This window comes from Actinia tenebrosa, unplaced genomic scaffold (assembly GCF_029948245.1).
Source record: "Actinia tenebrosa isolate PJP-AT-01 unplaced genomic scaffold, QUT_ActTen_1.0 PGA_scaffold1__47_contigs__length_23844297, whole genome shotgun sequence".
Lineage (NCBI taxonomy): Eukaryota > Metazoa > Cnidaria > Anthozoa > Actiniaria > Actiniidae > Actinia > Actinia tenebrosa.
In genome coordinates this window covers 10,082,452-10,107,213 of record NW_028292578.1, presented here as the reverse complement: position 1 = coordinate 10,107,213, position 24,762 = coordinate 10,082,452, and the positions used below count along the sequence as shown (strand labels likewise).

The window sequence follows — 24,762 nt, the reverse complement described above, 5'->3', positions numbered from 1 at the left end:
GCTAATAATGTTTTGTTATCGGCAAGCGAATTTTCTAGGAGAAAAACAGCTTTGTTTTGTAACAAATATAGATCGAAGTGTAAACTACCTTGTTTATGATAATCTCAAGATGTCTTAAAATAAACTACAGACAAAACGTCTCTACTAGATGACAAAGAAAAAAATGAAATTCTTCTGCCATGATGTCATCGTCTTGGATTTTTGGATGTTTTCATGTTTTATTTCAGTTTTATTCCATTTTTATTCCTTTTGCATAGAAAAATTCACAACACTTTGCATCTTGTGTTTCCCCTTTTATTTCATCAAAATTTCAATGGGAGCGGATAATCGCAGGTTTTGTGTGAGTTGCATGGGGAAAGCTCGGAGCTGACTTACTGCACGTACACAGCATATAACGATATCATGTGACACTGAAATGGCTTCCTATTGTTTTGCGCCAATTTCCTCCAATAAGAGGCCTAGTTACTGTTGCCGCATAAGAACATTTTCATGGATACCCTTAATACGAATAAGCGCGGCATATTTCAGTACTGTTCTTACGGAAATGCATCCAAAGTAGTAATTTACAGTACATAAAGCTATTTCACCTTAGGCATCTAACGATTACCATCGTTAATTTTTCTTTCCATTGTCAATTATGTGTTTAATTTAGTCATTATTTTTCCATCGCCTGGGGCGGTTGTTAGACCAAGAAAAGTACGAACGGGGAAATTACGATGTTTTGGGAGATGTCAAAGTATTGTTACCCCAGGGTCACTCCTTGCTGATTAGCTTTGGCTTCTAGCGGTAGCTTCAAAAAGCATATCTAGACATAAGAAACGTGGTTGGTTTGAAGCGAACGATCTATCGAGCTTATCACTCATATGCTAAATGGAATCAGTTCTCCAGGGGACAGAAGTCTATCTTACAGTTGTTGAATAAAAAATGACAGCACATAAAAAGAGCCTTTTGAAATTGAAAATGATTCTATGCACTAAGTTAGTACGTTACACGATGATTGAGTCAAACCAGAATACGACTCAAGACAACACAAAACAAAAATGCAATTAGAAAATCCGATAATTAAAGATACTGGGGACATAATGTCTATGTTAGCACATGTCAACAGGCAAATATTGTGATCATTTACAACCAGGTGATCTCGCTTCTCTCAGCCAGAAGAAATTAGCCAATCTACAAACTTTTTATTCAAAGTCCTATATTTCCTAGTTTCAGGTTTTCAGCTCGATAAACAACAGTTGTTAGTCGAAAATAATAAAAAAAAGCTTGTGCTCGCGAAAGTTTTACCAAATATCTTTTAGAAATAGTATTATTCGTTGTTGATTGTTGTTGAAAAATATTTCGTTTTGACAAGAGATAATTAGAAAAGGTATTAATAATTGATAATTGATAATAATAATTTTTCGCTCTGACAGACGATGCATTGCGCGCCTAGATTCCAATGAAAGTATGCAGCAGAACTATGATTGACGTTACAGGTTTGATAGAGCCCATTCCCCTCTCTCCTCTCTGAATATCTTCAGTTATAAGCAGCTTGTGAATCATTGGAGAAAAACGTTTAGAATAACAGACGTGAAGTGCTAATTTCCTTAGCATATTTAAATTTTGTAAATTTCTTGAATTATACTGGCGATGAAATGTATATTTTCTTAATACGAACTTTGCCCTAAGTATTAAACCTTATAACGTTCTATCTATAGGAACTTTAATTTCCGGGGATGAAGGGATATCCTTTGGACTCAGTATATCGTACTATTCCCAGATTATCTGTAAAGTAATGCTGAGCTATCTTTTTAAGTTGGCAATAGTGTTAATGTCTCGGAATGGATATTACATACATACATACATACTTTATCAATTCATCCCTTTACGTATCCTTTTGATATAAAAGTTATATATAAATGCAAATATAAGTATTAATCTAAGATAAAATATACAATATATACACCTGCCTTCAAAAAGGCTCGTGATCATGACAAGAAACACACGTACATAAACGCACGTGTCACTGCAGCACTTAAGATATTGGAACAACTTTGACAGGCAGACTGCTTTTCTTTTTTTCTCTCGACAGACTAGCTAGTTTCATTCGAAAACACGAGACTTGAGTCCGAAACAATAGTTATCCCAATTTGTACGTCATATTTCAAAAGCCAAAACCCGCAAAAAGCACTTAAAAAATTCTCAAGGTAGAAAACCGACTAAGATTGTGATAATAAAGATAAATTTATACCATTAAAAAATTGACATACTTTATTTAACCATACACGTGCCAATTAAGAGTTTGAGTCTTACTAACACGTTTATGGCTAGCTTCATGGTTTATAAATATATTATTGCGCAATTATTTCCGCGGTCGTTTGGCTGTAAAACGCTACTCACTGACAAGCTAAGGCTTTTGGTATAATGCTGCTGATAATTAGATAATAGCATTCTGATTGAAAAGTATAAGCTAAAATGTTTAACTGGCAAGCGAAGATATCTCTAGCGGCAGCCTCTCCCCCCCCTCTCAAGTTCTTTCTTTCTTTCTTTTTGTACTTTCTTTACGGCTGTCATTCATATATTCAAACAACTATTACCTCAGATAATCAGATTTCAGTTCTAGGATATTCCTGCCAACTTAACAATCGAAGAAGAGACAAATAAATTCATTTGCAAGTTCCTCAAAACCCTGTCTCGAATAACATCAGGCGCGATAATCTTAATTCAATTTTCACAGTTTTTCAAAACCACCAATAGGAAACGTTGAGAGTCACTCATCAAGAGACCAATTTCTTATACAAATAGATCGGCAAATGAAAGACTTCATGCATATGGACGAGAATTCTCGTTGTTTATATTTGACTATGTTAAAGGTTCCTGTTCTTGCGGACCTTGATCTGTCACGTGTATAGAGATTTGCGGTAGTTTGTTTTACAGTGATTTTAATATATTGAAGTCTCTTCTAGCAGAGGTTTTTTCTCTTTTCCTTCGTAAGGGTGAGAACTACAGGCCGCTAGAATCTACAGGGCTGGTAACAATAGGAATGAAAATGGCTTTTGTATTTAAAAAAAAGCCTTCAGATTTTACTCTAGCCTGCGGCTATTGTGACTCTAGAACAACGTCCCGGCCAAGTCAGGACGCGGCTATAATCTCGTAGATCGAATTTGGAGTTTAGGGTGTTAAAAATCTGAACCCGGAAGAGAGACCAAACAAAGTCTTTGCTAACATGTGATGCCTTTTGTCTGGAAATCGAATATCCCAGAGGTGAGAGGAAAGTGCATTATTGCAACTAAACCCTTGATTCCCTAAGAAGCAATAAATAAACTCCTTTGTATAACTTATTTACTTCTTAGATGTAAAACGCCAGAGAGACTTCCGCCTAGCTACCCAACATATTCCATTCCATAGGAACGGCCTTGCCTTACTGCACTATGCTTAACTAAAATTTTCGATAGATTTTGTACCTTGCTTAGCTTAGCTTTGACATTTGAGACACGTGGTTTCTGTAATGGAAAAACATTCCAAGACGAGTTAGTATAGATTTGGAATTAATTTGCAAGAGTGGGTTTTTTCAAAGAAAAACTATTGAGTCCTTTGAAAAACACGAAAATCAATTCCAAATTGAACAAGAAAACATATGATTACTCAATAATAATATACATGAAGATTTACAAACAAATTTTCATTTGCACCGTCGTGCAAATTTCCTTTTTCTGCTGTGTTATTGGTTAATTAACAGCACTGCTCGACCATCAGAATCAAGTAAATATTTGTCTAATACCTGTCATTAGTAGGTCATCACATTCCTTACTATTCCTTCTAAACTGAACAAATAAAAACAAGAGGTCATTTCATTACGTGGTAGTAATGAAAAACGTTAGCTTTCACGTTGGATGTGTTTTGTGCACGAAGTGACCATGCACCATATACTTCTATACCATGCATCATATTAAGGCGTATTCAAATGTATGAAAGGCGAGTCATTCGATTCCAGGGCAATGGTTATTCAAATAGTTTCTATAGTTTTACTGATCACTCGCAATATATTTAACGACGTATATACCATCAATATATAGATACTAAATTCATGACTTTTTTTGCCTTTGGTCTGTTCAGACTGGCATGAATTGATACTGACCATGCATTATATATTTATATACCATGCATCGCATATATACGAATTATATATATAGACTAGTCACTTAACAATAACTACCATCATGCATAGTAAATACTATGCTAAAAACAGTGATAGATATGCCTTTATTAAATCTAAGTACTTGTCGATATATTTTTAACAAAAACTAACAAATAAGATGTTTCCTTTAGCCAGTTCAGACTGTCTTCTCTAGAGAATTAATTACCTATATAGTGCCCTCCACAGTACCTTGCGCCATCTTGAAAGCTAACCCGATTAACGGCGTGTGCTTCTGCATCAAAAAACGGCGCTGACCTTGCAATGATAGAGACCTTTAGAGACCTTCTTTATCATTGCATGATGACCGCTGTTCTCGCTTAGATGCAGAGGCAAGGTTGCCTTTCAAGATGGCGCAATGTACTGTGAAGGAAAATGTAAAGAAATCAAGCGGGACAAAACTGTATAACGTGCATGGAGAGGCCCTCAGTGATGTTTATCTAATTGTAATATTTATACTAAGGGGGTAACCAAAACTTAGAACAATCAATGGCTAATGCATAAATATATAAATATATGGTAGAATATACTTAATATATGACACCACCTGACCCCCTGGACACTAACCACTGCACTGCCTTCATTTGATTGCTATCAACATGACACATCTAACCTTACCACATACTAGACTAAACAAAGGAAAATTAAACTATATAGAAATACATCAGTTCCTAATTCAGTAGATTTGAATTCAATTCTGATCTTTAATTATTATTATTACATATTAATTTTCAACTAACCTTAGAATGCTTAACTGAAGCATTGGATGATTACAGTGACGAGCAATGCATGAAGAAGTCTGATATTAACTGGTTGAAATCACCTCAAAACCACAATTTAATCTGCACTTTTTAAACTACAGTCAAATTTCTCTTGTTTCCATTCTTTATTTTACAAGAAAAATTTGAAAACCCGGCGAACTTTTTTCCTTTGAATAGAAAAAAAGATTTGCCATCAACCACAAGGTCCACAAGGGCAGCAAGCTGTTTTAGAATTAAACCACCACCTCTCAGTTTACTTTATATTAAGTGACCTCAAATTCGTCACAAATTCCATACCAAATATCAAATTCTTTTACGAGTACTATTTCAGTATTTACCAGATATCTAGTTTACCAATCGTAATGACTTGACATCAGTTTTAAACGACGAGAAAAATATGAGATTGGAGCTCATCGCAGGTTTCAATTGTGCTGTCAAAATCCATGCAAATAAAAAATGATTAAATTTTCTGATCTTATCTAATTTTCGCCTAAAAGCCCCAAGGAAAACCGAGGATTCAGGTTATATTAAAAATCTAAAAATATCTTGGGAAATTATATTACTAATATATTTTTTTTCTATGAGGAAGTGTGAACATCTCTTCTAAGCCGTCTTTTTCTAGTGACTTGGTGAAACGACAAACGATATTTTAGTGTCTATTGCTTTGAATTAAGGCTCTTAGGCATTTTGGGAGATTACTTTGATTAATCGTTCTGTCATAGCCTAGTTTAGCTGGTGCTTTACGATTTAGCTTAAGATGAAGTTAGAAAATATATTAAAAAATAGACATTTGATTTATATAGCCCGCATTTGCCTGGCGCGAACAATGTGATGTCGCTACTTCTGCAGGTGAAATTCCACCGGCTACGAAGTTAGAAAAAAAAAAAAATACTTCGAAGCTAAATTTAATAAAAAATATAATTTATCAATCAAACCACATTTTTAGAATCATTTAAAATATGTTACCGTATGAGAAGGAATGAGCACTCTCAGTTCAAGATGTCTCAGTAAGTTTTGTTCCTGAAGACGCCGAGGTGCATAAAAAATACATGTCAAAATATCAAAGCAAATATTGGAAATTCATTTTCATTCTCACCTAGAATTGCGTTAGGTTTTCTCATTTCTTTTGCTTTGAGGCTTTGAAGGAATCAAACACGACTAGAGTCGATTGCAAATGCCTCTTGAATGTCCGGAAGCTGTTCTGCTAAGTTTGTAGGTTACAGGGCCAATTTGTTCGAAATGATTTATGGCGAAGAGATCCTTCTGTGGGTCGACGTTTGATTAATTGGACATTTACCTTTGTATGCACAAATACTTCTAATAACTGGTTGGACTCTAATTAATCACAAACATTAATTCGCGACCTTACTTTAATTAAGAGTGTGGCAATCAAGTTCTCAGGTTTTGCCTTGTCGCTCGTAGACCGTTCTTCTTTCACTTCTCATTTCTAACTCAAAATAAAATGAAAAAAAATTTTTTTTGAAAACCTCATATTGTCGTTATCTCGCTGGGAGGTCACCAGTCAGGCTGGCCGTCTTTACAGTTATTATTACCAAGAAATTTAAAAAATATCTCACATCTGAGAGTCTGATATTTTAATATTTTAGGAAAGATTTCGCCTAACCTAAACATTAAGCACCTTCAACTTCCTGCTTCTTTCGGCGTAGGTTCATACAAACATGGTGTTTTATTTTTTTTTTTGGTTTTTCTTTGCCCTGGTCCCAGAGAAAACAACTAGGTTTTTTTTTCGTTGCGCGGTATGACTTCTTGAAGGACCGAAACGTCTGAACCAAAACATCGAATTTTCATAATTCAAAAACAAACCTCTTAAAAATATATTATTAACACTGACTGCAATTTTCAAATATTGAGATCAAAGAGCAGTTTGAATATATCTATACATCGTTATTTCTAAAGGAAAAAAAAAAAATTACAGCCAGTGGAATATTCTTAGTGACAAAAAGCCACAGTAAAGAACGCGATGAAATCCTAAAATAAATACGCTGATATTCCCGATTCTCTAAGAGAAGATCAAATTGATCCTAAGAGACTAACAAAGACATTTAATAGTGTAAACGCCGAGGACTTAAACGAAAATTTAGACAATTTTTACAGCGATTAAGTCTTGACGTTATATGCTCTGATTATAAACTGATCTGTTCAATGGATCGAAAGTCATACATGCAAAACATACAAAAAGGGAACGAGAACGCGATAAAAGCTTTAAGCCAGTCGGTTTTGTGAGCCTTTCTGAGTAGTATTCCCGGATGTTTTATAGTCTCGATATTTTGATTGAAAATTTCGTGAATAAAGGAAACGAGTACAACATTTTGTCGACGTTTTTTATGAATTCAGGTTTTGGCAAGTGAAATGGCGACAATTTCACATTAAATCCTAGCGGTTGTTCTTTAGGATTTTTTGTTATAATCTATAGTAAGAGATAAGTAAATCCTATAAGGTTCGATCGATTCTTCTAGCGGAATAAGTCTGTAAATTTACAGCCACCAACAAAAGTTACTTTGCTCTTGTTTTATACTAGTTTTTGTTTGCTATTTATTTGTATTAAATTGTATTATTTTTTCAATTTTAGGTTTTGAATGCGCATGTGGTTGTTGGCAGTTTGAATGTTAGAATTTTCGTTTTTTTTCCCAATTTTTCTACATGGTTTGTTTGTTTGTTTTTGTCACTTTTTCTTTGTGTTGGTTGCTTGCTTTGTTGTTGTTTTTATTTATAACATTAGTCTGTAGTTGTGTGTGATAGTGGATATATTTTTTCACTTTTACTGCATCGTTTGTTTGTTGTTGTTGTCCTTTTGTGGATATTGGCTGTTTGTCTGGTTTTTTTTTTGTATTGTCCTTTTGTTGTTGTTTTTCTTCTAATCATAAGTATATACATGTTGTAGTTGATATATTGTGATGGCTGTTGGTTGCTTGTCTCAGTGTTGAAGTATTTACAAGATTAGTTTCTAGATGTGTGTGGTGAGTAGATTTTTATCTGTTCATCTCTCCTGCTTTTTTCTTCTTTCTATTCTTTCTACTTATATCTTTATTGGTTAGTCACTTTTATTCGTTTGTAACGCACATGCTGTCGGACCCTCGTCGCTCTCGTCAAAGAAGGGAGGGGAAAACCCAATAATTTTTGAATTTTCTATGCACTTACTGAGAAACACGTTTCACTCAATTCTTATCTCTTCTGTTAGACTCTGCTCGCAGGGTACTCTTCTGTGTTTTCTCTATCGATATTTCCTGCCCCGAATGTACTTTAATAATATATAAGCCGAGCTCAACGTGGGATATTTTCCTCGCAGGCTATTGCTATAAATGCACACCCTATTAATACTGAAGCGAATTATTTTTAGCTTGTCTAACACGGATGTGGATGGAAATTTGCGCACACGTGCTAAATAGTCGGCATCCTTTGATCGTACGTAAAGTCAAAATAACTTACTGAGAACGATAATGAGTGGATTTGACTTTCAACATGTCTTGACTATGTCAAGTGTTGGAGACGGGATGGAAGACTATGGACTCAGATCAGGTTTTAAGACAACACATTAGTGCTAAATTATGTTTAAATAAAACCACTAGGCTGTGTACTCATTACAACGTTTTGTGACAGGGTTACTTATTCAGTATTTGATAGGTAGAAACAGAGGGACTAGGCGCCGACAGGGATGGCCATGCACATGCGGAGAAATAGGAATACACAAATCTCGGGAAGGAATGTTGTGGAAAGGAATGATTTAAATAGAAAATAGATGGAATTGAGTAACAAAGAGTGAATGGATGGAAGAATGGGTGGAATGGGTTGGGATCGATGGGTGAGTAAGTTATATGGATGGATGGACAGATAAATATAAAGATGGATGGATGGATGAGATGAAAAGATGGAAGAATAAAGTGTGGACGCATAAACAGAAATACGGACGCCTTCGAATGAGTACTCAATAAGTAGCTATTGAACAGATGGGAAACTCTGAGGAAAACAAACTGTATTACCAATATCAACCAAAAGTCGATCGAACTGCGGAAAAAAAACTTAGCCATATCCGGAAAATCTCTTAAAGTTTACCGTTGAATTCATCTATCTCGTTACAGAACATACCGTTTGTTGCTGTTTTTTTAAGATTTTGTCAATCTGATGGTACAAAGATGTGTCATTTTACTCATCAAAAAACCAAAAAAAAAAAAAAAAAAAAAAAAAATTTGACCATTGTCTTACCTTCAATAGCTTGAAGTTGAAGGCCTGTTTGATCGGAGGATAAGGAACGTGTCTCTGAACAGAAACCGCATCGCAGTGAATTAAAACAGAAAACTCAAGAAGGAAGCTGACGAAATGGTGGCTTGTGTTACTTCGAAGTTATTCGTGATCAGCAATACAATATTACAAGACAGTAATGTGTATTTAAAACGGTTGAATAAATAGCACTAAACGTGGTGTTTTCGATGGTGAGTCACGTTTGAGTGAAGCGTCGTACTTGACAACTGGGACAAAGTGTCGCGGCTTGCCTGATTATAGCCAAGGGAAGCACACAGTAGCGACATGGATACGTATACGATCAGTTCATACCCACCAGGCTCTTGCTTCTACGCGCGCGACTGGTTTGTGGACGACTAGCGCGATAAAATAAGAAAGGGTCAAAATGACAGGAACTAAATAAGAAGAGAAAACAAACAGAAAAAAGGAGGTTAGTGAGAAACCGCGCTGTCAGAATCCAGGATACTGATGCAACCTGATTATTGACTTTTGATTCAAATACAAATGTAATCTATACACATTACTGTAATTAGATTTTCTGTTTGACATGTTTGTTCGATTCTTTACCGACAAGAATCACTGCACAGTCTCTTGTGCAACAAATCCTGTAAATATGGCTATACTTTTGTTATGTTTTTATTTTTGGAACGACTTCTGGGACACTGCTATGATGTTGATGGCTTCCCGCGCGAACAAAGGGTACAGAGCACCAAAGAAAGACTCTGAATTGAACGTGTTGGATTCGCAAGATAATATCGTTCACAGGATAGCCTTCTAGCTTTACGTACCATCTGCTGTTATCTCAAAGCGTGTTTCCTGTTATATTAACCAATATGGACATTTCTTAATTGAGTGTGAGACTGTTGAGCGCGATCCATATGGATGTGTTTGGATAGCCCACCATAGTTTCTGAATATTTACCTTCTACTATGATTCAAATAATTGGTTTGTGATACGAAGACTGCCTGCAGCATAACAATGTTGCCCATTTCCAAACACTCCGTAATGCGACACTGATAACATAGGCTGTGCGGTGGTAAAGTAAGCAATATAGTCTAATATGTTCTTTTGATACATTCCTTTTACTGATAAAATAAATTATATATATTAATGAAAAAAATCACGGTAGGACTGACGTACACTAATCAGGAGGGGGTCAACGGGGCTGCATTTTCGTTTGACTAGCAGTTAGTGATCACGCCCCCTGTGATTGGTTCAAAGGATGTCATCAAATCGTTACCATGACGGTGGTGTGTGCCTTGCCGTTCCACAGGCATATAATTGATTTGCGCTATTGACTCAAATGCCAGTGTAGCATGTGAAACTTCCCCTGGGTTTTGTTTTTGTTCGGCTTCTTTCACGACACTGTACGCAAGGGCTAGGGCGAATGCAGGATGATGGAGAGAAATGAGGGATGGAAAGGGAATGAAGAAAGGAACTGAAGGCCGATGCGGAAGGCAGAAGCAAGAGATAAGAAGGGGGAAGGGTTAAGAAGGAAGGGAGAAGGGGAAGGGGAAATTACAAAGGACAAGAGCAAGGGGGAAAAGGGAGGAGGAAGAGACAAGGGGGAAGATGGAGGGAATTTGGGGAAGATGGAGGGACACGGAGGAAGATGGAGATACAAGAGGGAAGGTGGAAGGACAAGGGGGAAGGTGGAGGGATAAGGAGTAAGGTGGAGGAACAAGGGAGAAGATGGAGGGACAAGGAGTAAGGTGCAGGGACAAGGGGGAAGGTGGAGGGACAAGGGGGAAGATGAAGGGACAAGGGGGAAGGTGGAAGGACAAAGTCGAAAGGAAGAGACAAGGATAAGGTGGAGGGACAAGGAGGAAGGTGTAGGGACAAGGGGGAAAGTGGATGAACAAGGGGGAAGGTGGAGGGACAAGGGGGAAGGTGGAGGGACAAGGGCGAAGATGAAGGGGGAAGGTGGAGGGACAAGGGGGAAGGTGGAGGGACAAGGGGGAAGGTGGAGGGACAAGAAGAAAGGTTGAGAGACAAGGGCGAAAGGTGGAGGGACAAGGGGGAAGGTGGAGGGACAAGGGGGAAGGTGGAGGGACAATGGGAAGGTTGAGGGACAAGGGCGAAAGGAAGGGACAAGGACGAAGGGGAGTTTCTGGCCTTCTAAACCTCTTCCATGGATCAACCAACGGTGCGCGTATGCGTCGCTAGGAAGGTACTGAAGGGTAACTGAGGATTAGGATAAACTTCGGCGGAAAACAATAGGACTATAGCGATATCTTTTCTAGCTACTTAATAGTACTCACAGGGCCATTATAGTCGAGGTTGGTGCCAAGTGTTTATGAACGACAAGTTGCAACATTTTTTTGCCTGTATTACCGCACATTTAGTAAACACCTAATATTTCATAACAGGTTTTCGAAGTCAAAGAAGGTAGGCGATACCGTATACCTATAACAATAGAAGAACAATAGAATTTCTTGATAAGGAGCTTCTTTTCGGAGGGGCTAATTTTCGGATTTTTACTTTATGTCATTCCAAGAAGGAAATTAATTATAGGCATACGACTCGAGTAATCAAGATCTTAAAAAATGGTTTCAAAACTATACATATATCAACACTAGCCGTGTTCTCGACCAGAGTAGTAATAATAAGATAAACAGGTCATTCCTAGCTATTCTTGTATCTTGGAAAGAGCTATATATATATATATATTTCTTATTGCTAATCGCTTATCGCTTTTGACTCCGATAACCTTTTTTTGAAGTATTTATAGCAAGAAAAGGAGAAATCTTGAAGTGAGGTGATATTTTATTAATTCAAACATGATCAAAGATACATCGGCTCCATTCACCTGCATTAAGTACAAAACGTATGTTTTCCTGCCCTTATACTTCTAAGAAGAATGACGCGATAGATTCGGTATGTCGGGACCATATGTAAAGGTTGTATACCGTTACCAAGGTGGATATGAGATATATCAACCCCGAGCAGCGAAGACAAGGGTTGATGTCTTTCATATCCACCGTATAAGGTATAAAACCACCTTATATCATCATTGGGGAAGTTTCTTAAAACGGGGTTGATAACTAGATGTCAACCAGGACATTCCTTCGTTTAATTAATTTGGGTAAATATGAAGGATAAAGACTACCGCCAGTGAACAAAATAACTCAATGATGATATAACCCGTGCATAAACCCGCTACGGTCCGGGCATATATCGTCTATTTTGAAACATTTCCTTTCGTACGACACGTTATGACAATTATATCACGCGTATAAACCAGCAACTCTCTGGCTTGGCATATGTGGTGTATAAAGCTAATTCAAAAAAGGTTGGTGAAGATTGTGAGGCATGTTCAATTCCATGCTGCATACCAGCTTTGTAAATGCAGCATGTAATGAAACCTTCAACAACCTTATTTTAAATAGCTGAGCTTTATAGTCATGTATTCTTGGAGTGCAAGCACATGATTCAAAATCCCTCGAGATATAAATAACAGTGCATGAAACACCCGCCATGTTGGTTCGAACAAGCGAAGTAAATGAGGAATGCTTTGTTATCGTCAACCAACATGGAAGCTATGGCTGGTACCCCAAGAATGCGCAAGCAGCTACTTTCCGGGCACATAGCGTACCATACGGTCTAAGTTATCAATTGCGATATGTAACCTACAAAGCAAGAGTATCTATCTATAGAGTGTCTACCGGCTACTCCACGTGTATGCATACAACGTAACCAGTGCATATCTCATGCATGGAGACTTTGCACCATCATGTGATGGTAGCCATCACAGAAGGCATAACGACAGAGCTTTTCCTGAGAAACTAAATCCTTTCTCATGTAAACCAAATTAACTAGATCCAACGGTTCTTTCCTTCTGTTATAACTGTCAAGGTGAAGGCGCAAAGATTATACAATATGTACCTATCTAGATGTTTGTTCAGTGGAACCCAATTACGGTCACCTGATTACGGACACTTTTTTCTGTCCCTTCGATGCCCTCATTAGAGGTTCCAATGACCCTTACGTCCGGAGCACTCTCTCCATAAGAGATTCCAGCCATTTATTCATTTGGACTAAAATTCCTAAGTTCTAAATAATATAGGACGTAAAAACAGCTAACAGTTTAGAAGGGTAAGCTAAAACTGTTTTCTAGACCGTTGATATCTATCAGAAGCCTTATGTGAATGGATTTATAATGGTGACGACTATGAAGTGCAGTAGTCAAGCATTTAGATTGAACTAATCTAACTAACAGTTTAGAGGGCTAAGCTAAAACTGTTTTCTAGACCGTTGATATCTATCAGAAGCCTTATGTGAATGGATTTATAATGGAGACGACCATGAAGTGCAGTAGTCAAGCATTTAAATTGAAATTCGAATTGAAAGGAGTTTAAAATTTCCTTAAAATATTTTGTTGTAATTCTTGACCATTTATATTTTATCGCTTTGGATTAATTCAGTAAAGCAGATTTTACATGACTGTAGAAAAAAACACAACCGCAACAACAACGGAAATGACGACCATTGTTAAGCCAATTACATTCCTTGAGACTGTTGTTCAGACAATCAGAGCTCTTAGTAACTGTCGCTGTCCAATCACATAGCTGTTGGTTAATTTTCAGCCAAATTTTCAGCGAAATTGTTGCATGTTCGTCCAATCAGAAAACTTAGTCATTATCACATGGTATTTGTTCAGCACGCTGGAATTGTAAGTTTTTCACAGTCATTCAAAGTCTACTCTCTTTGTGCAGTGTTAAAAACAAACGCTCTTCAAATGCGTATATGAACTTCAAGTTCTTTTTTGTAAAAGACCTGCTCTTTAATTATATTTGCGTGAAATTTATTCCCTTTTCCAAAACTTCAAAAGAAAACAAGTAATGACCTCTATGTGTATGGGATTGGCTGTAAGACGAAATATGGGACACTGGGATCAAAACTAGGCTCTACTATCTTCCCTAAATTGAGTCCAACATTCCTAATGCAAGACTTTAATTGACTTTAATTGAAATTCGGATTGACGAATGAACATTAATAGTCTAGGTGCTTGTCATTGTAATGGCCCTGTCAGGTAAGACTCAAAACCAGCCATCTGGTAGAGATTCCAAAGACTTGGTCAGGAATCTTCTTGGTTTTTAAGCCACGATTTACTAGGCTTTACTACTAAGTGCGTCCAGATAAATTACGAGAATTCGTCTTGAATCAGTGAAGGCAGAGTAAATTGAAAAGATCCCGCGTGCTTCTCATTGAGATATATACATTTTTGATGGCATTCGATGACACATATGACGTCACATGTATGTGATGTATACTGTACGACATGATAATCAAGTCATTTATCACAAACTTTTGCCAGCACGTAGAGCATTAGTGTCTAGAGTGCGGAGACTTACTAGTCGGCTAAGACCCCTTGCATGTGACGTCAAAGAACCTCAATTTGGAGGACAAAACAAAAGAATTTCAATCTCATGAGAATTGGCCATGGAAACCTATTGTTATGTCCTCCAAACTGAGCTGCATGACGATGTCCTTTCATTGAACATCATTCCTGACATCGTATTTAACAATTCAGCTATTGATGGTTTTCAAGCATTCCCAAGAGAATTTAATAACAAAAGACATGGCGGCCATGTTGGAGGATATAACAAAAGAATTCATTGACAATTCTTTTGTGAAGTTCCTCCAACATGGCCGCCGTAAAAACTATCAATAGTGAGTTAAAAGCGTTTGTGTTAGTATGATGGCTTGCATCTATGCATTCTTTAGCTTTTCAGAACTGAATAAAAGTATCTATATATATACAAACGTTGACCTTAAATTAATTATTGAAGCAGACTTAGAAATGGAAAGATCAGAATTGCGATTTCTTTATGAAAAGTCGTTACCATAAGTACCTCTATAATCTAGTTGATACTAGAAAAGTCTGCTTGGCATACTTCTATAAGAACAAGCGTAATAGGTAAATTTCGAGCCTTGGCATAATTCTAGTGCACTTTCGGTTTCTATTTCTATTTTTCCCAAGAAGTACACGTTCGTGTACACGTTCTTCCTTGTAGCCGTAGAAGTCTTTGCTTTGTGCATAGTGTATGGCCAACTAGAAATGCATTGTGACTTAGCGTGAAGTGAAGGTGAGCGAGAACGTGAAGTGACAAGTTACTTAGTGTTATATTTGGACACCATGGTTTTCTCCTCTTCGTGCCGGAGAAGCATATCGTCAAGGCGTCGATTCCAGTTATTGTAAAACAGTTGTACCTCTTCCATCAAGGAATCCATTACATCCATGTTGACCTTAGCAAGCTCATATTTTGGTCCATTAATCATTTCTAGGTTGTCTGCAAGGAAACAATAGCAAGAAACATGGATTTCAAAGGAATGCCACGAGCACAGGTAGCCCAATTTAGATTCAAGTAGCAAAAGAAAAAATAAGATAAGTAAAAATGTACCTCATATTTATTTATTTTTGTGTTTTGTATTTGAGGTCAAGATAGTGTCCTCTTTTGGCATAAGTAAATGGAATAATAAAACACAAATACTGTATAATATGTATCGTTTCGTACGCCTTTTTTTACCTATGGTTTTCAACCATTCCCAAGAGAGTTAAATAACAAAAAACACGGCGGCCATGTTGGAGGATATAACAAAACAATTCATTGACAATTCTTTTGTTAAGTTCCTCCAACATGGCCGCCGTGAAAACCATCAATAGGTCCCTCACAGTGTAGAAATACTTAAGAGTAACGACACTTGTTGCAAGTCCAACATCACAATACTCAAGCTAACGTCACGGTACAAAAGCAGATTGTATAATTGAGTAGACGAGGCCAAGTTTATTTACATAAATGATCGTGCTGCGCAGAAGGTTGAATTAGAAATTTGCATGATGGCGTCATTTTTCTTATTCAAATTTTCATTGCCTCTTGAGAATCTAGCAGAGTGCAAAATTTTCATAACCCCATGAAACAAAGTGTACTAATTAGGGTTAATAGTCGGATAAACACAATAGAAAACAAAAGAATTAGAGTGTAATATTTCATGGGTTTCGGAAAACCACTCTAGCACCAATGAAACAATTGAAAACAAAAAGAAATAGATGTGTTTTGTGCTATTTAACGGATTTATGGTTTGCGCTCTAGGACAACCGTTGGTGCTAATTAACTCAACAAAAGAAACTGTGCAAGGGATTCTGGTAGCTGTAGTTAATGAAGCCATAATGCACGTGTCTTAGGCTAACCAAACTCTGACTGAGATAAACGAATGGGTTTCCGGGTTCGATAAAATTTAATATTTAGGGACATTATATATCATGAAACGAGGCAGGAACCCTACTTATGTACCCTACGTATATTACTCACCTAGTTCTGAATGGCCTCTCCAGTGTCTCATGTAGCCATAATCCCAAATGATTCCACACGCCGCAAGGAACAGCAGCATACCAAGGCAAGTGTAGACAGAGGATTTGAATAGCTCTGAGTCTGCATCGAACAGTCCAGATGACTTCTCAACTGCCTCGCTGTCTTTTGGTTTCTGTTGGCGTAAAGGCGCAATTACTTGTTTGCAATACAAAGACATTATTTACTTTATTCAGGCATCCCAAGCTTTGATCTTTATACTAACTTGTTATTCAACAATGCAGAGCTCGGGCTACCTGTGGCAAAACCCTTACGTTCTGACGAGAGGTTACTGAGGCACAACGACCTACGACCTTAGTGTCATGATACGAAGGCCAAAATGGTCTTAATAATCTTGGAAAGGAAGAAAACATTTATTAAAGGAGCAGGAATGGTCTTTGATATGGAAAACAAGTCTTCCCATCCAGTACCAAAATTTGAAGATAAATTGCAAGTTAACGCTTGATATTCAGATGTTTGATAGGTGTCTTACTTGAATTCGCCATACGACCGGCTCGAGTACTCACAGTAAGAGGTAAGTTAACTAGCAATAAATTAAAACATGCATTGAATCGGTTATAAAAACACCTGACTTTAATACTTTATACGCGAACCATAATAAATAATATAGGTTAGTTATTCGACTAGTAAAAGATAGCTTTACAGTTGGCACCGATCACGAAGGTGTACCACAGGCATCCCAAGCAGTTGGCTTGTGTCGGTTTATAAGAACATCTTTTCGTAAAGGAAACCCAACTGAATGAAAAGCTAAGAATGAGGTGTATGACGTACCTCTAATGGCTTCGTTAAGGACTCAACTCTCTTGAATATGTCAGCCTTTGTTTCTGAGACGTAATCAGCCATGCAAGTCTGGAATTTACTCTTTGCCAATGGTGCACCAGACTCATCACCGAACACGATGCCATAGTGAGAATCATAATCAATGATCTTACTGACGCGCAGAGAGGGATCATCGAAGTCTTTGACTTCCCCTGCTACGTAGGTATCGACGAGAGCGCCCTTGAATTCTCGTTTTTTGAGCCGGTTTGCGACTTCTTCTAAGTTGATGGCACCTGTGAAATGGGATTTGAAAATTTCATTACTATTTTTGCTGAATGATATGCAATCGGTGTAAATTGTGAAAGAAAATGAGGGAAAACGAATAGAGAGAATGAATAAAGAAAAATGAATGGGATTGAAGGATGGATAAATAATTGATTGGATGAATAAATGAGAATAGGCCTCTTCGGCTCTGACGTAATGTTTTCCCATTTCAGACCACATGTTATTCCCTAGAGTATCATTTCTTTGTTTAAGGTTTGCGCTCGGTTCTACATGAGAGACATGAATATGGATACAGCTCAAACAAAATCTTATTCTCAAGGGAATGACACGTGGTCTGAAATGGGAAATCATTACCCCAAGCAGAAGAGGTCTATTGGGATGAAAACCGAAAACTACTTTAACTAGGCGCTAACATAGCTATAAATTAATCAAATCAGGATAGATCAATGAATGCAATGAAATGACATTAAAACGATATATGGATGAATAATAAGTTCATAAGCTTGGGCGAAATATTCCCCATTTCGGACCACGTGTCATTTCCCCTAAAATAAGATTCTTTGTTTTAGTTGTATCTATATTTATGTATCTTGTCATGCGCAACCATTCAAATGTGTACTCTAGAGAATATCTGAAATAATGGGGGACATTGTGCCCAAAATACAATAGTCTCAGTATTGTGATCCAAGACATCATTTGTGTTGCTGTCAAGTGTTACATTTAAACACAAAGTAGATGCATCGGTGTTTGTAACCTACCTGTGACCTTAGCGTTCTTATTTAGGCCAAACTTGTATTCTGTGGAGTTTTGGATCGCAATGACCTGAAATTTATGCATAAAATGCCTTTAACTTCACTCATTTATAGAGAAACCTTTGCGGTGGTGATTGGCGATAAACTCAGACAAGGGTTGTTGTTGTGACGTGCCTGTTGAGACTCTTAAGCTCGAAATTGGGCTTCTTTTCTTATCCCATTGATACGGTTTGAGGGGACCGAATATCATGGTTTTTCTTAACTGCCTCCGAAGAATTCCTGGATTCCAATGTATGCACAGAAAGAAATGTTGAAGGGCGCGGTGTAAAAGCTAAACATTTTAAAGGCTTCGTGATGTAATCGGGGAAGTTATGCCTGTTTGAAGTAAGATGTGAAAAACTGCAATTTATTTTACGTCAAGAAAGCAAGAGTCAAGTGCTTCTATTGTACCGAGGACTAAATTAAAATTGACCCGCAAAATATTTTGGGTGCGACAATAACAGGAAAATACCAAACACATTTCCTTTGTATTTTCCTATTTTTATTTTTCCATTTGGAGGTTGATTTTCAGATGTAAGATATATAATATACATGTAGATGGATGAAAAAGTGAGGTGGAAAACCTACCGTGGTTCCGTATAGCGACGTCTCTGTTGAAAGTGTAATGGCTGTTAGTGAAGTGGTAACGACGCCAGTAAAGATGGATGTGATGACAATTCCAACAAGAACCCAGATGATGGCAAAAATACGAGCAAAGTAGCCTCTTGGGGATCGATCACCATAACTGCAAATGAAAAAAGCATTTGTAAGTATCTAGAATATAAACATGAGGAATTTATGAATAGCTTAAGCCACTTGAGTCGCAAAGCAGACACTGGCGACGAAATCCAATCTCCCCACAAGGACAATATTATTATAGAATCTATATCGTTCATGTACATATAATCATAGTCATTGCTTGACAGCCTATTATTGTCAATGTGCTCTTCGATGATGGTGGTGATGGTGACGAATGTGGTAGTGGTGATGGTGATGATGATGATGATGATGATGGCGATGGTGGTGATGATGGTGATGGTGATGGTGATGGTGGGGGTGGTGGTGGTAGTGGTGGTGGTGGTGGTGGGGATGGTGGTGGTGACGAATGTGGTAGTGGTGGTGGTGGTGGTGATGGTGATGGTGGTGGTGATGGTGATGGTGATGGCGATAGTGATGGTGGTGGTGGTGATGGTGGTGGGGATGGTGGTGGTGATGAGGATGGTGGTGGTGATGGTGATGGTGATGGTGATGCTTTTCTGTTAACTCTCGTACTTACCCAACTGTTGTCATGGTAACAAAAGCCCACCAGAATCCTTCTCCAGTACCTTTGATGAAGGAGCGCGGGAATTCATCCGGGTTATTCCATGTGTCCTATAACAAGAGTCCATGTAACTTGAAACTTAAATTACATTTGGTTATTATTGTTCAAAGAACGATTGAGAAGTGTTAAGAAGTACTTCGGTTAGGTACCCTCGCGTCTTCCTACAATCTAAGTCTATCCTGTTCTGCAATAATGTTGCTCGAAAAACGTTATCGTCTAACATGGCGCGTGGTTACAATTTTGAACCATATTTTGTTGCGGCAACACGTTGCAAGTGTTCGAACGACCTTCAAAACTCCACACCATTGTTGCTATCGATTTGTGTTGTCGCGCGCGCCATGTTACACGAGGTCAACTTTAACGCAACGATGTTGCGCTGGAAAATCATCGCGCAAAAATTGACGAGGCGCAAAATGTAATAACAGTAGAGCAAACAAAGTACTCACCAGAGCCCACATAATCATGCCAGAAAGTAATGCCATAATCATTGTCAGAAGCAGTACAGGCCAGCCTCCAAGAACAGATTTAAAAACAGCACGAGCAGAGGTTCCTGGTTCATCGTTTACTACTATGAAAGCAATTCCAGGGGAGCTGACGATGGACAAGAATTTGAAGGAATTTTGGTATTCCGTGTCGTCTTTTTTCCCTGGAATTGGGAAAGATATAGTATCTGGGGCAGCCAAGCTGTCCTTGACTTCAACAAGTGAATTTTTCATTGCGCCGTTGCCAAAGTCGATAGTGCTAGGGCCGTGGCCGTTGGAACAGTTTCCACAACATTTGGAAAATATTTCTTCGAGCAGTTGCTTGAAAATGCTCTTGTCGATGTTTTGCTCGTTCATGTAAGGTGGTAGGCTGTACCAGTTTGTCTTGATGACCTTTGGACACGTGCATCGTTCTGTTAAAAAAAAAAATTTTATTTCCTTCTCAGTTATTCGGGGGTTATTCGATCCATTGTCGAATCAAGGGCGTTGGTCATGGCACTCATGGAGCTCGTTAGGTCTTTCACTTGATGCGTGATGGTTTAGCTTCAAGGTTTCGAAGACAAATTTTATAGAAAGATTAAAGGCTAGAAGCCTGCTTAGCTTTCAAAGCTTAATATGAATCTAAGATCATCGGTTAGTATTCAACTCTTTAAGAATTAAGATTAGAAAAATGGACCTAGATAAGCTTTTAGACAATGATAATAATGTGCAGCTCCTGAGTCGACAGCTATTTATTGTTAATTAATTAATTAATTTTGTTGATTAATTAATCAATTACTTATCTTATTATCGATATATTTATACAAGAAATTGTTAATATAGTTTAATTTTATTAACAGATATATGAATAGATATAGGTATAGATTATTATATTTAATGAATTTAATTTAATTTTTATTATATTTTATGGTTTTCCCCCCTCGTTTTTTTCATTTTAGCATCCCCAAATAGTCATAAAAACTAAATGCATTGACACTAAGGTAAAGGTATTATTAACTTATAAGCTCTATTTCGGTCCCACTCGTCACTTCCTAAATTCAGTATCGCGTTTCTTCGTTTATGATAGCTACGCATTAGGAAACAAAAGATTATTAATGCAACTCAAATCAAGAATCTTATTCTCTAGAGAATACACACGGACTGATCGTAACATAACAATACGTAATATATTTTGACTCACCATACACATGAAGAACAACTGTTTTCTTCGCAGATCCTTGGGAATTATTCGCGTAACATTCGTAGGTCCCAGTATCGCTCTCTTTGATTTTGGGCAAGCGAAGAGTACCGTTAAACTCTATACGTTTGTTAAAAGGCAAACTCCCGCCATGTTTGGTCCAATAGAACTGTGCTGGAGGATACCCTTCGGCTCGGCAGTCGATTTGGACATCATTTTCAGCGATTTCATACTGGGTATCGTTGCAGTCACGACCAAGACACGTGATCTTCGGAGCCTCTGAATTTTAAGAAAGGACATTTTCAATATTCAATGCAAAAAAAAAAAAAAGTATCAAATAAGAATATATGCTATTTGTTTTTTTCGATTACGGTCGGATTCGGTTCACCCTATGTTACGTTTCGAGGCCAATTTTCATTCGTTATGGGTTTAAAGTTATTTAACCTGACAGGATTACTCGGGAGAAGAGTAACCGGCAATGGACTAGCATCCCATGCAGTAAGGACCATGATGCTCTTCATTCCACAGAATTATAAAAAATAGGATCGGGTATTGTTGATAGTATGGCTTATAAGCCTGACAATATAAACTGAAGAAACAATGCCAATTGAGGTATTTCTATCAGTTTTTAGACAAGAGCAGAGAAGGTGGACACTGATTCAATATTATCAATATATCTAAGGTATTTACGTTTATCTCTGATGATCTTGTACGACGCATTAAAACCCCATCCAGTCATGGAGTCATCGGACTTAAACTCTACCCTCACTCGGCCACAGTTGGATGTAACGTTGAATACAGTTAGGTTACCACAAAATGTTTGTTTAGTCGGATAAGCAGGGGAAGTGACTGCCTTCCAAGAGCCATCACAGTTTTCTGTAACCTTGATGTAGTCATAATACGCGCAGTCTTTACTGGGTTCAACGTCAAAGTCTTTGAAGATGATCTGGACTTTAGCTAACGGTGCGACTTCAAAGTCCCAAGTGCAACGAGTATTATTCAAATATCCTTTGGGGCTGCCTGGACTCGTGAATTCACCACTGTCATCCTTGAAAGGAGCTCTATCAGGGCAGACTGGAAAAGAAAGCAAATATTCAAGTTCATTCGGGAAATGTCGGTGGCTTTCATAGCCGCCATGTTGGATGAATGTAGAGAATTGGTTTCCAACATGGTGGCCAGGTCATTTGTCATTATGTTTTTTTACTCGAAGTTCTATCAGAGCGTTAAGATGAAACTTTTTTTCACAAAAAAATTCACAAAAAAATTAAATAAATAGATAGAAAAATATACGGAAATTATAGAAATATTTCAGTTTTTATTTAAACTTTCTTAAAACATTTTTTAAAAATTCTAGTAAAAAAAAGTAATTCAGTTCAGAGGAATCGAAGTTTTGTTGAAAAAAATTGAAAATAAAATAAGAGACATTTTTTTCCCTATTTATAACAGTTCAGAAGATCGTGCTGTAACACGACTATTGATGCACCTGCTAAATTACGTCATCATGCTATTGTTAGATATATTATGAATTTCCAGTTAAAGATGAACTCTATAGCACTTTATGTAGAGAATATACATGAAAATATAATTCATATGGCATATGCCCACGGGAAATAAGATATGTCTATAATAAAAAAAGACGTTTCCAGACGTGTGTGTCTTCATCAGCTTTGAAGCCCTATCATTGAAGCTCTATGCTATTGTTTAGGTACAGCCAATCAGAGAGCAGTTTACTTGCACCTGTCACCTAGGGATAATGGTGTGTTTTGAATAAGACCAAGTTATTTGCACATTATTAAAAACCCAAGAAACTACAAAAGCCAACAGCGAAAATCGCTAGAGCACTTTCGAACTGAATTCTGTAACTAACTCCCACGATTTTCAACCTCAAAAATTCGTTTTCCTTGAACTTTTAAAACCGCTCTCATATTGATCGAAAATCGATACTTTTTCCAATGCATGAGAGTTGACATCAGAAGCAACTATAAAATATTGAGTGGAAAAATATTCCGATGTTGATCGGTGTTTTCATTTCTTGCTCGAAATGAATTTACTCAAACAGACCAATAGGCTTCGTTTTTCTGTTTTGTCCCTAAAAATTTCTTAAAATCTAATCCTAATAACTCCGAATGTCGAATAACAAAATCATCAACTTGACATCTAACGTTTATTTTTACTGTAAAATCAGCCTTACCTAAAGGGGTTTCTTGGGATGAACAGATCGCGAGGTTTTTGAAAATTACTGTTAGGGGTTTTGTGGTTATATCCGTTGGAGACTACCTATTTCGGCATCACTAAAAGAAGCTGATTGACATAACATTATTGCATGATTTGTTTTGAGAGAAGAATATACTGACAGAATTAACACCACATTTTATGACTGATACAAATAAGACTTAAAACCAAATATTAAACCGGCCAAAAAGAGTTTAACGTAACCATTCGATGACAGACTTGTTGTGGTCAGACATATACATGGTTTCAAAAAAGATAGCGAGAGTTTAAAATAAAAGGTTTTAAGTAATATAAACAATAAAAAATACACCTTTACAGTAAAATATATTTATATGAATTTACAATTTTCGTTTGAAATGGTTTTTTTTTTTTTCCGATGTGGTTTGGAATCGAAAACAGAATTCTTCCAAGGTGTAAGATGCTTCGATTTGTGAAGTCATTTTTTTGCAGTTGGGTACTATTTGGCACCTTGAAATGGAAAGTCAAATTCAATCGTGCGAAAACGAAGATTTTACAATATATTTCGATAAAACCGGATAACCTACCTTTTGGTGTAATGTAGTTCTCTCCCAGAGCAGTGAGGATGAATATTGCCAGCTAGAAAAGAAAAAAATTCGAACAAAACGAATAAGAATGTATTCTAGCTGCGAGGAATCGCTGTCAGGCAAGTCGAGCCATACTTACCAGAAACGAAATACAACTTCCCTTAAGGACCAAGATTCCCATTTTTGTCGATGTAAATAAATAAAGTTTCCTTTATTTTCTTTTGTGGTCTAGTTCCCTACATTGAAAATACCAACAAAGATTTTGCTAAGATTCTTGATATTTTAGTCGCCAAGCGCAGCTTTTCCCCTTCTACCCTACCACGAAATTACCCAATATGCTAATTTTGATAATATAAATAATTGATCAGTAAACTTAAAAGGAATTCATTTACGTCAATTCATGGCAATGTTGAATCATATTCGGCCTTTTTGAAAAATAAAACTCTTTCCAGTACCGTAAGGGCAACTCTTTCTCGTTCTTTGACCCCAAATATCTTTATACTTTAGGGCTCGGCTTCGTATAAAGCTTTAATTTTGCTGAAAATCTAGAAAACATCTAGAAAAAGTTAGTGATTATAGTGCGTTGCTGTAGCAACTTGATATGA

The 24,762-nt window shown here is 37.2% G+C and overlaps 2 protein-coding genes across 2 annotated transcripts in view; both read right to left on the bottom strand.

The window, feature by feature from the left end:
• The window catches only part of LOC116301001 (histamine H2 receptor), a 51,124-nt gene extending 41,616 nt beyond the window's left edge, over positions 1-9,508 (bottom strand). Inside the window, exon 1 of the mRNA XM_089032336.1 lies at positions 9,160-9,508. The gene's annotated coding sequence lies outside the window, so the exon portion shown is untranslated. The remainder of the gene's footprint in view (positions 1-9,159) is intronic.
• A 2,435-nt stretch (positions 9,509-11,943) lies between these two features.
• LOC116301000 (uncharacterized) lies at positions 11,944-24,482 on the bottom strand. Its single transcript, XM_089032798.1, has 11 exons — positions 24,297-24,482; positions 24,158-24,209; positions 22,071-22,454; positions 21,384-21,659; positions 20,168-20,616; positions 19,677-19,771; positions 18,989-19,145; positions 18,368-18,431; positions 17,337-17,617; positions 16,509-16,680; positions 11,944-15,488 (listed from the first exon to the last, which is right to left on the bottom strand). Exons 1-11 carry the CDS (start codon positions 24,336-24,338, stop codon positions 15,310-15,312), a joined length of 2,151 nt encoding a protein of 716 aa, XP_088888924.1. The 5' UTR covers positions 24,339-24,482; the 3' UTR covers positions 11,944-15,309.
• Between the last annotated feature and the right edge of the window lie 280 nt (positions 24,483-24,762).